The sequence below is a fragment of the Sinocyclocheilus anshuiensis genome, unplaced genomic scaffold (genome assembly GCF_001515605.1).
Source record: "Sinocyclocheilus anshuiensis isolate Anshui unplaced genomic scaffold, SAMN03320099.WGS_v1.1 scaffold477, whole genome shotgun sequence".
NCBI classification, from domain to species: domain Eukaryota; kingdom Metazoa; phylum Chordata; class Actinopteri; order Cypriniformes; family Cyprinidae; genus Sinocyclocheilus; species Sinocyclocheilus anshuiensis.
In genome coordinates, this window is record NW_015536549.1 from 210,461 (window position 1) to 224,558 (window position 14,098).

Genomic DNA, 14,098 nt, shown 5'->3' on the forward strand with positions numbered 1-14,098 from the left:
GCCTTTAAGGTCGGAGAAGATCCCCGCCTCTCAAGATGGGCTTGTCCAATGAGAAAGGCCGGTATCCCAAGTGGGAGTTTTGAGATACTGGGGAGTTTTATGACTCTTTGTGTGGAAGCGTGGTAATTTGCATATGGAACTTGAATCGAAATTACTAAAGATTCTCAGGACACTAATATATTGCCTATGTACCAACATATAATATACACGCTTGTTTCGATCATCAGAAGGCGAATTCATAGATACTAAACATGGTAGGGTTACATATATGTAAGATGACAGGAATGAGTGTTTCGATCATAAGCCTGCATAAAACAGTATAAAATCTCAAAGACAACATACACAATGACCTGAAGGATATGTGTGTTCATTCAAAGAAAGGTTTTCCTATGAATTAATTAGTAGAAAATTCCATTCCTACTGTGCCTTGTGCCTCTTGCGATGGAACATGCAGTGAGTTTCCCTGCTTCGCATTCCATTAGGTCGTAGGGTTGCCATGGTAACCAGGGTCCTGGGCCCTGTTCACAGACAACTTGGCACCCAGTATGTTTATTGGGTGAGGGGTCTGTGAACGTTTGTTAATCTAATGAATAATTGATTTGTTAAATCAAATGAAAAATGGTGTGTCTGATTGGTCCAGATGCTACATCTTCATTATTAAAGGCTGGTTATACAGTACGTCAAGCCCAGTAAAAGTCATGACAAGTCAGTGTGTTTTTACTGATGCTTTTGAAATGATGAATACAGAGTAGAAATGAATGTAATGCCAAGAATAAACCTTATGGTGCATGAATTTTATGTACACAATAATTTAAAGCATCTCACCTGCTGAGTCCTCAAAATCAAAGTGCAGGATGAGTCCATTGGGAAGAGATACATACAGATTGAGGAACGGTGGAAGAGAGGAATCATCTCCGGGCTCACAATGTACCTCAGGCACCTCAGAAACACACATTTGTGAGGGAGATAATGGCTATTTAGTTATGATTAATTTAATGCTAATCTAAACAACACATAACTAATGTAAAACCTAACCAACCAATATTTTTTCATTATTATTCTTTGTCCAATTACCTGTTCCTGTAGTTGCTGGTCTATACAGATGGCAGTGGGCACAGTGGGTTGGAGAGTCTGATCTCTTGTTTTATTAGGTGTGCTCTGACTGCAGGACAGCTGAATGCCATTGGCCAGTACAGCATGAAAAGAGCCAAATTTCTCGATCTCACAATCTGGTTTGACTCCATAAGCAGCTGGATTGGGCAAAACAACATGTAAAAGTAGATATTAAAAGAAAAATAAGTGATTTTTTTTAATAATAAAATTGTGAAAAAAATTGTAAATTGTAAAAAAAAAAAAAAGTGGGCCACTCTCTTATTGTGTTTTATGCTTACATTTTATACAAGCTATTAACATTTTTGCAACTCACCTCGTCTACTGAACATATCAATATCCTTTGGTTTGTCCTCTTTTTTTCTATCTGAAATGTGTGTAGAAGTGATGGCCATCCTTCTTCACACATACTTTCACTTGTGTCAACCCTAATGATGGAAACCAAATATAAAAGGTTATACCAGTTTATATAAGGCATAAAAGCTGTTATATAACAAAAAGTTAAATACATGCTCTAATGCTCTAATATAAAAAAAAATGAATGTGTATTTGTGCAGGTACATTTTTGTCTGTTTGGATTCTCAAACCTTGTGTGAAGTGAAAACTCTCCACATCAATTTGTCCTCCATCACAGGGATAGAGAGACTGAACTTTGCCAGTGACCTGCACCAGTTTTCCAGTTAAACTGTAGCCTGTGAAAACCTGTGTGAAATATACAATCTTTTAGCTATTTAATTTAAAATTTAGCACCACCAAATCTAGACTATAGCCTATAAGCATTTTATGTGGAAATCAGACATTTGTTCTTCTCTCATTTGCTGGTTCTTGAGGCATCTCTGGAACATCTCTGGTCTTGTCTCTAGGCAGTGTGGCCGAGCTGGGTGTTTTGGACATGTTCTCTCTACTCTTTCTTGAGGACAGCGGAGTCTTCTTGTTTTCCTTTACTGAGTCGATTCTCTCTCCTACTTTTGGTGTTGCTTTTCTTCCTTTTTCTTTCTTAGTCTTTTTGGATTGCTCCTCCTCCTTTAATCTATCCTGCTCGATCTTCCATGCCTACAGTAAATACATGAGGAAAAAGGCCCAGTGTAAGGATCATGAAATCTGAAAATGTGTATAGTATAAATATTTATATGATATGGTTAACAGCTCACTTTGAGAGAATCCTCTCTTATGTACGGTTCTAATGTGTCTGAGACTGGGGACTTCACTGGACAGTCTAAAACAAATAAGCTAAATTTTAAACATGCACATCATTAAATCCATTGCAACATATTTTCAAATATCTAATATAGTTGATGTATAGATATGTTATCTACATGTTATCTCTTGCTCAGAGACATATATATATATATATATACAGGTGCATCTCAATAAATTAGAATGTCGTGGAAAAGTTCATTTATTTCAGTACATAATTTATGAATATGTTGCCTCTCTTCCTGTCGGTCTCTGAAGGGGTTTGAATAGGATTTCTTTCCGCCTCTTTCTTCTCCTGCTCCATCTGCCATTTTTCCTCTTCCTGCCTGGTCCATTCACTGATTGAGTGTGCCACATATTCCAAGTAGTTTCTACGAGAATATTATATTATATTATATTATATTATATTATATTATATTACATTTAAATTAAAAAAAATTAAATCTTGGTAGCTGAAAAATTCTAAAATGATCATTAATTGCAGAAATAAATAGGCTTTGGATGACTGGACCATGTAAAGATTTTAAAATGAGACAAAATACCTGAAGCCCACATCTGTGTGAAGTGATGCGTCCCAGTATTCTTTGCAACTCCTCTGAGGGCTCATGGGATTGTGGCAGACAACGTATATTGCATTGTCTCTGCTACAGTGAAATGTGCCCACACATCTATAAGTCTCAGACGGAGACTGGATGACCTGAATATGCCAAGACATTACACATTTGTCATTTTTATTGCAATTTCTAATAGCTTTTCAAAATAATATTGCATAATAAACATTAGGATACAATATGAGATTTGAAGGTGGGTACCTGCGGGAAAACAGAAGCACTGTGCTTCTCTACAAAGTTCCAGTGTCCGAATCAGTGTCTTCTGGAGATTTGTTATAGTCACTTCATTACCCTGCTTTGATTAAATGTATTAGTATATTAAAAACCAATCACTTGTTCATGATAATGTCAATATAGTGAAAATGTTTAATTATATAACATTCAAATTTCAGCTTAAAATAGTTTTTCCCAAAACTTCAATCATACCGTTTGTTCGTCAGTCCCAGCATTGCTTTCTGCTGATCCTTCAAAAATAAAACAACTTAAGTGTACAACAACAAGACTTCAACACTGCTTTAAAAAATTTTGTTTAGATTTTAAATGTATTTGTATCACTTAAAGTAAATTGTAATGGCTGCTCTTGTGCTCTAGTCACACCTGGTATCCTGCTGTTGCTCCAGTACAGGTGTTTAGTGAATTCAACAGGGTTGTCCCATGGTGTAGGGTTTGGAGGATCTGATTGAGATCCTTTAATACAGCTGTTCTCATCCACTATAGTCAGTGGCATGCTCTCAAACACAAACAGCTGGAGAAGCCTCTGTAGCTCAGACCAGCTTATTGACTCTAAAGATACACATTAAGAATTTACTTTAGGAAGAACTGGACCATAAGTTAATATTAAAACAGTAATTCATTGTCGTTCCTCCTCACCGTCAGTGCAGAAGTGCAGTAGCTCCTGTGATCTAGTCAGTCTATCGATGGCACTTTCAGTGTGTCTGGACATCAGGTGGGTCCACACCTGGCTTTGTTTCATAATGTCTGCTTCAATTTTGATGACATCAAAACCATCTAGGACCTGTAACATGTGCAGAAGTGTACAACACTTGTGTACAACAGGTTTTTCCAGCAAAGTTTCAATCATGTTGATAATTTAGAGGCCTTAAATATGATATAGAAGGTTTTATAGGGTTAAAATGCACAGAATAAAACATTTGTGTGTGCTTTCAAGCATTTATGGGAGACATTATTGTGTTTAAATCCAACATCCTTTTTTATTATGAGCCTCGTGAATGTATGTTCACATGCTCACAGGAAGCTGATGGAGTCTCCTCGCTCTCTCATCATGGTGATTGAGCAGGAGCGGGTGTTTTTGATCAGTATTTGGGCTGTTCTGCAACCCAAGATTCTCCATCAGTTCCTGCCATTAAACAAGCACAGATTATAGCAAAGCTATAGTTAGATTTTGATTCAGAAACCCACTGACTGCCATTCTTTTTTGCTGTTGTAGCATTGGTGTGATCCAGACATTTTACGTTCTTGTCTTCTTCATCCTGTGGCAGACTCAGGACAGATGAGAGCATATAACTGATTAGATCTTGATCTGTTTTATCAAAGCGCTCCTCTGAATCAACGGATCATTCCTGTTCTGAAGCCACCACCTAGAAAACACACAGGAAGTCAAATTTAGCAGCTAAATCTTCAAAGAAATAAAGAACTTGCAGCAGGTGTGCCTCATTCAGTATAATGCATGTGTACCCATTTGATCATAAAACCTGTGTGCAAATGTTAATAACATTTTTTGTATGTTTAACAGACTTTTATATTTCCAAATTGAAGGTTATACTGAATCCTACAAAGTGCCCTTATCTGTTCCAGAATGCAATGCAATATAAGAGGTACAGATGTGATTTCAGTAGGAATCCTGTCCAGTAAGTCACTGTAGTATCTCATATCAACCTCTGTGCTAAGAACAGGAGACTCTGGCTCTGCTGAGGAAACCCATAGGTTCAGTTTAAGACTTTAATAAATATTACAATTTTAATTAATTTTATTGTTGTTGATTACGTTTTGCATGAACGTCAATGGGAGATTGTGTAACTTAAATCTTAAATTTCTCTGTTTATTTTTTTATTTTTTAATTATGCTCTTATTTTTAATGGCAAAACATGAATTCATTTAAAACTTTAATGTCGTTGTTGATTGCTTTTTTTCATGAAAGTCAGCGAGAGACTGTGTAACTTTAATAATAAATTTCTATGTATATTTTTATATATCTGTATATATAAATGTAAAGGTGATGTACAGTAAAACCAAAGCTCAGAAACAGTGTATCATATCTTGTACCAGGGTCTTCTTCTGACACTCCTTTCTTCCTTGGGGTTTGTAGAACCTAAAACATAAACCACAATAATTAACATCACCAAAAAAACCAACATGTACATCCTGCCTCAAAACACTTCTGAAATTAACAGTTTTTTCTGCACTCTCTACATTCAGGGTTTCTGTAGGTTTTATGATTGTAAATTTAAGACTTTTTTTAAGACCAAGTAAAAAAAAAAATTAACTTCCAACGAATCTCCATTACTTTTTCATTCATCTTACAAAACAAAACAAAAAAAGCTCTGCTTCCAAATACTAAAATATGGAAATAACTTTTAATGTTCCTTCTGATCACACTGCAAAAAAATGATGCTCTTCCTCAGTATTTTTGTCTTGTTTTCCAGTGTAAATCTCTAAAGATTTTTATATTGAGATACACTTACTTTAAAAAGACATCAGAGGTCTTATTTACTGTGAAATTTAATCAAAATCAAGTGAGTTGATTTATGATTAAAACAAGAACAAATATCTACTAATGGGCTCAAAAAATAAACTTAATTCAAACTGAAAATAAGTTTTCATACCCTACTGACAGATATTTGTTCTTATTTTAAGCTTAAACCTAATTTTGTTCAGTTTTTCAAGACTTTGTTTTACATTTGTAACAAAATACTAAGGAAGATATTCATTTTTTTGTAATGCATACAACATTTAATGCCCTGACTTTATCAATTTAAGATAGAAAATTATCTACCTTATTTGGTAGAAGGAAGTGTACTTCTTGTTCTCCATTCACCATTGCTTCAGTGTTGCATTTGTCCTGGGGCAGCAAATGGATCTTCACGCTATAGTTCAACCTGGCAACATCACTGAGTCTGGATCCCATATTCCCACTGTTCAAGACTTGATCCAGCTGCTTCCAGAACATATCTAGCTCCCGCTGCCTCTGAGTTTCAACTTCTGAGCACAGGATGAGTTAAAACAAATCTTGATTTTGTATGCATACAAATGTAACACCAGCCTTCCAATGTGAGCTAGCCAGCATATTCTGCATGCACTATGTAATATAATTTGAAAGGTATAAGCTTAATGAAATTCTTAGCAATTTGCCTTGATCTTCGAGTAATTGGTGATTCTCCTCTGCCACTGTTTTCTCTAGAGCCTCTGATTGGACCTCTCTCTCTAAGCCCAGTTTAATGATATTGGACACGTGGAAACCCAGAGAGTCCAACGCAGAGATTAAATGAGGCTGGCAGAACCCCACAATCAGGATGTAGTGCTGCGGCCCGTCATCAGGCTCATCATCTGAACACATATGTTCAAATTCAAAATTAAGACACAGTTTGCAAACCCATTTTACTCTGATATACACAGATATTTGACAAGAAGCAATGCAGAAATATATACCTATGTATTTGATTGTATTTTCCTCTTCCCCTCTACGTTTTAGTTTGGTGTCATTGGTTGGAACTGGAAGCTCAGCAGCTTTCTTCCCCTTTGCTGCTCCTTTACCCCCTTGGTCCTTGCCAGCAGAATTCAGTCCCGCTTTAACATGGGCATTATCCTCTACAGCCTTAAATATATATACTCTATGTTATTGTTTATCTGAGACATAGTTATGTTAAAAATATATGCATCGTATATTTGATTAGAATTTATCACATGTGAAGTGTAAATTTGAATAGAATAACTAAACATAAACATGTTTTAGCTAATGGTAAAAATGCTCTCACCTTCTGCTCAGCAGCCTTCCTTGCAATGACATTGTTTTTGATAGTCAGAAGCTGAAACTTTAATTTTGCCATCAGGTCCACAGTAATTTCCTCTCCAACATCCATTATAGACTTTGTAACTTCAGTCACCTATACAGAAGCATAAAGGGCATTTAACTGAAACCATAAAAAAAAAAAAAAAAATTTGTGACGCTGGAGCACAAAACCAGTCTTAAGTCGCTGGGGTATATTTGTAGCAATAGCCAAAAATACATTGTATGGGTCAAAATTATTGATTTTTCTTTTATGCCAAAAATCATTAGGATATTAAGTAAAGATCATGTCCCATGGAGATATTTTGTAAATTTCCTACTGTAAATATATTAAAACTTAATTTTTGATTAGTAATATGCATTGCTAAGAACTTCATTTGGACAACTTTAAAGGCGATTTTCTCAATATTTTGATTTTTTTGCACCCTCAGTTTCCAAATTTTCAAATAGTTGTATCTCGGCCAAATATTGTCCTATCCTAACAAAGCTTATTTATTAAGCTTTCAGATGATGTATAAATCTCAATTTAAAAAAATGGACCCCTATGACTGGTTTTGTGGTCCAGGGTCACATTTAACATAATTTTGTTTATTTTTCTTTTACTTTCAAACTGGATGATTTTTTTTTTGCTTAAAATCTGCTCCAAAAAAAAACAAACAAACAAAAAAAACTATATATCCATTGCGGGTTGTCTGGAGCCTAAAACTATACATGATCAATATATTTTTGTGACTGTAACACTAAACTAACATTTCTATGCTTTATGGTGAATAACAATTCCCACCTCACAAAACATGGGAACATCTTTGGTCTTTCTGGTCTTTGGGTTTCCCAGTTCATTGATCTGTGTCACAGAAGATTGGTTTATTTACAACAACAGATTCTAATACGTATTTAATGAAACATAATTAAATGTCATTCCTTTCCATCTCACCCATGTCACTCATTAATAATACTCTCTAATGATTTAATGTGAATCATCACTGAACAGAAACCTTTTCCAGAGTGTCCTCCCAGGACAGCACGCTGAAGAGCTTGTGCAGGGGCTGCTGGACCGCCTGCAGGAGGGCGCTGATGAGCTTGTGCAGGGGCTGCTGGACCGCCTGCAGGAGGGCGCTGATGAGCTGTTCGTCCTCTGCTCTCTCTGCCTGCACCATAGACAGACTGGCCCTCCAGTCATTTTAGAGTCATGCATGATTCAGAAGAGACAACAATGTACATTCTGCATGGTTTAAGAGCAATAAAAGTTTGCATATTTTTATTTAAAGGCGTAGTTCACCCCAAAATGATAATCAGATAATTTATTCATGCTCAAATGGTTCCAAACCTGTATGACTTTATTTAATCCATGACACAAAAAGGGACTGACAGGCCTAGTCACCATTCACTTTCATTGCATATTTTTCCATACAATGAAAGTGAATGGTGACTGAGACTGACATTCTGTCAAACATTGTCAAAATAGAACAACATGAAGGTGAGTAAATAATGCCTGATTTGAATAGATATCAATGTTTTTAGGATTACCTCTTCAAATACAGCAGCAGTAAGAGCTGTTTCCCAGTTTTTATTAGCAGCAGCTGCCCCGGTTGGAGTTGCCCCAGATGGAGTAACACTTTTATTCCGTTTGGGGGGCATATTCACTCTAATTTCTTTAAACTTACTAATTTCACTGTCAGTGTGACGTCGCGTGTAATAAATACTATCATTAAGTTATTGTTTATTTATTGTTCTTTTATTTTAAGGTGTTAACTCTAACAAAAGTTTGCGTGTCTGATCAAAGTTTCCTAAAGCGTCGTGGTAACCATGGAAACCAAACATCTGCGTATTCTCCGCGACGCGCGTTTCAAAACGCCGAGCTTTTTTTTTTAAATAGTAAATAAACAAATGTACATACACAATAGGCATTGAACAAACAATATTAACAATTCTCAAAGGCAGACATAGTTGCGATTACAATATGTAACAGTGAAGTTTTACATCAAATGTACAATCATGAAGGGCTCAAAACGCCGAGCAAGCGCTCACTGAATATAGACTCTAACGTCACTATTGTGCGCCAGCGCTGAACATGGTGAGCAGTAAGAGGAATGCTCTTCTCTCTTCACTAGCGGCTTATGGAGATGATTCAGAGCAGGATTCAGATCCAGACACAGATGATCAAGGTATAAACTCTAATTAGTGTTAGGAAAAGCATGTGAATTCTGGGAGTTTGTAACGCTGATGGCTTTGTTGTCAGTGTAGGGGTAAAGTTAACGTGCGCGAATGACAAATGACAGCAAATGACAAAATGCTGTGAAATAGACAAAATGTTTATAAGTATGTAACATACATATATATATATATATATATATATATATATATATAACTGTTGTGGCTCAACCAGGTATTTTTTTGATGGCTTGGTAGTAATAAGGTTATTATTATGATGGACAGTTCACCATTGAGTTCTGTGGAGGGCAGTGCACATAAATTGGTTTGTTCCCTATTTTAATTACTTAATGGTACAGTTTTTTAAATGTCTCTTCTTCTTCTGCTTTATGTAACTTTATGCTTGTAACCTTCATTGATACAACAGTTAGCCTCACAAAAGATCTCATATTAATGTATTATGGATTTACAGTAGTAACAATAACTAGTAACTATAGTATTAACTGTTGTAACTGTGTGAAATCTGTGGTATTTTGATTCAAATTCATTTGTATCTTTGTTAAAAACAGGATTTGGCACAGTACTTCACACTTTCACTTTTGTGTTACGTATTTATGATTTCTGTTACTCAGCCTGTCTCATTTTGATCTATTTTGTATAGTGTTAGTACGTTTCAGAGTTTGATTTTTAGATATTTTTGTAACTTTAGCATGGTAACAAATCTGGTAGTATGCCGTATCGCTTCTTGATATCATCAGGAATGGTCGATTAAGTAATTAACAGGTCATACACTTGCAAATAGGGCCTCAGTGGAATTGAAAAAGCTTTTTTTGTGTGCTTGTCTGTCAGAATCTCATGGTGGATTGGTGTGGGCTGGTTACGGAGAGGATGAAGTGAGTCGTGTGGAGGAGGCAGATGAGAAGCCCTCGGACAATGAGGACAGTGATGATGACAGCACTAGAAATTCGGTCAGTCTTAACCACAACTTTCAGTTTAGGGGTTTTCTAGAAGTGTCTGCCCGTTACATTCACATGGAATGTAATTCACAAATTCACATTTTTAATGGACCTTCCACTAATTAGAGGAGATCAGAGCCAGTTGTAATAAAAGGATGTAACAGTATAATTCTGCAACCAAAAACTGGCAAATTACAAGAAAAAAAATGTGATCATATCACTTGATTTGAAATATTGACATTTTTTTTATATTGTCCATTATTGTTTTTTTTTAATTATCAGTATCATTAGTAGAAAAAGTAATAAATATTTAAATATAAAGAATTTAAATTTCAGTTTCAGATAATTACACAATATGCAAATTTCCATCTGTTTTAAATGAACATTATTTTTATTCTAGCTAATAGAATTAGTGCCATATAAACATTAGAAACTATTCCGTAATGTGACAACACTCTGACATATTATATTAAACACTGTGATCTAGTAGTTCTTATTATTTGTCATTATAAGTACTTTCAGTACAAATATTCCTTTTTCATATCAAAATATTGCAGGTTGCTTTGTTGTAAATTTACAATTGTCCCTCTTTTTTAATTTCAACTCTGATTATTTGATTGATGCTATTTCCCACTGTCTAGTGTGGGACCGTTATATGACATCGGCTATAATTAAATTAATCAGAAAAAAGGCTACAGTCAACTGAATCCCCATTCATTCTCAGTCAGAGCACTATGGTTGAAACTTTAGTTTTACACCTGAGGGGGGAGCTCTTGATTATGGTTTTGGCTGTGGTGACCCTGTTCATTTTTATTTTCATAGGAAGAGGAGTCGTCGGACTCAGGGCGGACCCAAGATGATGTGAAGGTATTTGACCCCACCTAAATTCCCTCCCTGACTGCTCTGGGGTTCAGGGTATCAAACCCAAGACACACCCGTCCTCGGTTTATTGCGTTGTTATGATTGGTCTCAAACCAAGAGAACACAGCATCACTCAAGCTAAGGAACAACATGCGTGTTTGAACTTGCAGAGAAGGTTCATATCAGAGTAATACAGCATGTCCTTAATGTTTTCATGCATATTTATTGAACATTAGGTTTCTGCACGGTTACTTTTCTTACACATTCTTTTAAAGGGGTCATATGATGCTGCTAAAAAGAACATTATTTTGTGTATTTGGTGTAATACAAAGTGTTTAAACGTTTGGGGACTGTAAAATGTGTTAGATGTTTTTAAAAGTTATTTGATCAAAACTACAGTCAAAACAGTAATAATGCGAAAAATTATTACAGTTGAAAATTATGTTTTGTATTTTTAATATATTTGAATATGTAATTTATTCCTGTGATGGCAAAGCTGAATTTTTAGCAGCCATTATTCCAGTGATTGATTTGGTGCTCAAGAAACATTTCTTATTCTGATCTGTACTGCTTAGTATTTTGTGGAAACTGTTAAACATTTTATTCCCGGATTCTTTGACAAATAGAAAGATCAAAAGAACAACATTTATTTGAAATCAAATATTTTGTAACAATGCAAAGGTCTGTCCCCTTTAATCAATGTAATACATCTTTGCTGAATAAAACAATTAATTTCTTTCAAAAAATAAAAAATAAAAGTCTTACTGACCCCAAATGAACGGTAGTGTATATGGTATTTACATGACACTATCACAATAGTGTCCAGAAACACATTTATGTTGTTATTTTATGAATAGGATTTCAGATTTGAAGTTCTAAGAGCAAGAATCTAAATTCCGTTTTCATCTAAAAGGATTTCAGATGTGCAAAGCATTTCAGTGGCAAGTTATTTCATGCACTGACATTACTTTTTCATAATAGAAGATTGTGATGTTGCATAAATTTAGAGCCACACCCCAAAGACAGAACACTGTTCGTCTTGCTTGCTAAATAAGAGCATCAAAACATGTTTTGTAATGAACTAATTTGATTAAATTGATTGCTTAATAATGACTTTCACAAATGTAAGAATTATGGTGCTTTTTATTTTTATGTGGGTTCAGTTCATTTTTGTCCTTTCGACTGTTGTTCACCCAAAAACTACAATTCACATTTACTCACTCTCTTGTTGTTTAAAACCCATATGGTGTTTTGATTTTCATTGGAAACTAAAAAGGGGAATTTTGAACAATCTTTATCCACATATTGCATAAAAATAAGAGCATAGAACATGAAAGTAACTAAATCTTCACTTACTTATGTGCCTTATAACTTTATGATTCAGACATTTGTTTTGTCTTTGCTGTTGTAAAAGTGCATGCAGGGGCATGACAATGAAATGGCAAGAAGTAGGTCCATTAACCAATGGTCCTGTTTTGGGGCTAATCTAAATGAAAAAGACCTCTTTTAAGGCAGGCCCCCCTCCTCAGTGGAGATAGATGTGTCCTTTTTTTGTCTCACATTGTTTTGCCATACTGGGTTTTCAAGTGAATGGACTGTTGTTAAGATTTGAGCTTTTGGCTACAAGAGATTCATCTTTTAGTGAGTCATATCTCTTTCTCTGTGCTATCCTAGACACATTTTCTGCTTGGGCACTTTTACGAGACGATTCTACCTTCTGCACATCCTGTTGCTGAGTGACTGTATGCGTGAGATTGTGTAAAAGAGGATGGCGACTAGAGGCCCAGTGAATTTTTATTTTATTTTTTTTAACCTAGTTTTATTATTCTGGGGTTTTGCACTTTGGTTCTGATTTCATCACCTTCGGTTTTTAAGCCTCCCAAGAGAGACTTTTTCTTTTAAAAGTTACAGCACAGGATTAAACCTATATTTCTGAATAGCGAGCAGTGTTTTAAGATCTGCACATAACTGCATAAAATAATACTTTTTAAACACAATATTTAATTGGGAAAAAAATGTGATAATTTAAAATTGTTGTTAGACTTGGAGTTGACACAAGGGGGCACTAACACTTTTATTAGATGAACAAGTATGCATCGTTATTAGCTGAAATGTCAAAATGGACAAATATTAATCGGTTCTTACAATATATTTCTTGGTCTGTCATAATTCATCTCATGTGGACGTACATGCTGACTTAAAAGGACATAGGAAGTAAAATGTGTTATTGATTTTCAATTATGCATGTTTGGCCATTTCTTCTTTTGTAGGATGTCACAGAAGTGGAGGTTAAAGACCCCAATGAGCTTGTTGGTAAGTATAAAATTAATCAATCATACTGTCATCTTCAAATAAAATATTTTTCAAAACTTCACTTGGATATGGTAGAGAGCACCACATCATGCCCTCTTGAAAAGAGCATTATGTATTTGTGCTGCAGCCAACATGGTGTAATTGCTTTGTCAGAATGTGTGTGTGTATCTCAGCCATGCCCAGGAATCCAGGTTGGATTGCTTGCTTCTGTCCTGTTTTATGGAAAGCGTGTGATTAGTTTGATTATAGTGAGACCTCAGGTTCATAACTTTTCTATCAAACCTAATAAGTATAATCCTGGTTGATTCCAATAACAATGATAACTGATTTAGGACTGTCATTATATTGGTAATCATGTAATCTGCTAATTATTTTGCAGATTAATCAAGTCCTGACAATAAAAAATTAATAGCAGCATTTCAAGGAAGCAAAAGTGCTTCATAATGTTCCATTTATTATAAGCTCAAGTTGCTTATAATAAGCAAAATCTGCTACTTTAAAGTCTCCATGAAATCAAAATTAAAGTTTTTTGGGTGTTAGTATCAATATGTTAGTCTTAAGGTTATCTATAAGGCAGTGCTAAAATAGGTTGTTTGCACATGACGTCCCTGATGACGTGCGAAATGCAGCTGGAGGGCAGGAAGTGATTTTTATCCATAGGAATCACTAGCAGGAACTCAAAATGCCAGTGTTTTGCGTTGTTTATGGATGCTCAAATTGGCCAAACCGAGAAACCACAAGGAGCTTTTATAGTGTACGAAAATGTGTTGCTCATGAGTGGGGAAAAGTCAAGAAATTGGCTGAAAAACGCAGGAAAAAGTGGCTTGTAAACCTGCGTCTGCGGTCGGGAGGAGCGGAGCCGGATAATGCTCGTG

The 14,098-nt window shown here is 35.4% G+C and overlaps 2 protein-coding genes across 2 annotated transcripts in view; one reads left to right on the forward strand and one right to left on the reverse strand.

Annotated features, from left to right (window-relative positions):
- The window catches only part of LOC107700288 (sperm-associated antigen 17), a 15,723-nt gene extending 7,143 nt beyond the window's left edge, over nt 1-8,580 (reverse strand). Inside the window, 26 exon segments of the mRNA XM_074187055.1 lie at nt 826-973; nt 1,075-1,238; nt 1,427-1,482; nt 1,484-1,538; nt 1,698-1,812; nt 1,909-2,163; nt 2,262-2,326; nt 2,542-2,678; nt 2,850-3,004; nt 3,120-3,159; nt 3,161-3,210; nt 3,345-3,382; nt 3,516-3,701; nt 3,789-3,933; nt 4,168-4,275; nt 4,391-4,516; nt 4,719-4,843; nt 5,169-5,247; nt 5,851-6,137; nt 6,288-6,482; nt 6,585-6,750; nt 6,911-7,039; nt 7,727-7,786; nt 7,938-8,000; nt 8,046-8,125; nt 8,472-8,580. Coding sequence (XP_074043156.1) covers nt 826-973; nt 1,075-1,238; nt 1,427-1,482; nt 1,484-1,538; nt 1,698-1,812; nt 1,909-2,163; nt 2,262-2,326; nt 2,542-2,678; nt 2,850-3,004; nt 3,120-3,159; nt 3,161-3,210; nt 3,345-3,382; nt 3,516-3,701; nt 3,789-3,933; nt 4,168-4,275; nt 4,391-4,516; nt 4,719-4,843; nt 5,169-5,247; nt 5,851-6,137; nt 6,288-6,482; nt 6,585-6,750; nt 6,911-7,039; nt 7,727-7,786; nt 7,938-8,000; nt 8,046-8,125; nt 8,472-8,580 — 3,136 coding nt within the window.
- A 412-nt stretch (nt 8,581-8,992) lies between these two features.
- LOC107700486 (SAP30-binding protein) overlaps nt 8,993-14,098 on the forward strand; it is an 11,478-nt gene continuing 6,372 nt past the window's right edge. The window contains 4 exon segments of the mRNA XM_074187058.1: nt 8,993-9,107; nt 9,943-10,061; nt 10,872-10,916; nt 13,181-13,223. Coding sequence (XP_074043159.1) covers nt 9,014-9,107; nt 9,943-10,061; nt 10,872-10,916; nt 13,181-13,223 — 301 coding nt within the window. The 5' untranslated portion in view covers nt 8,993-9,013.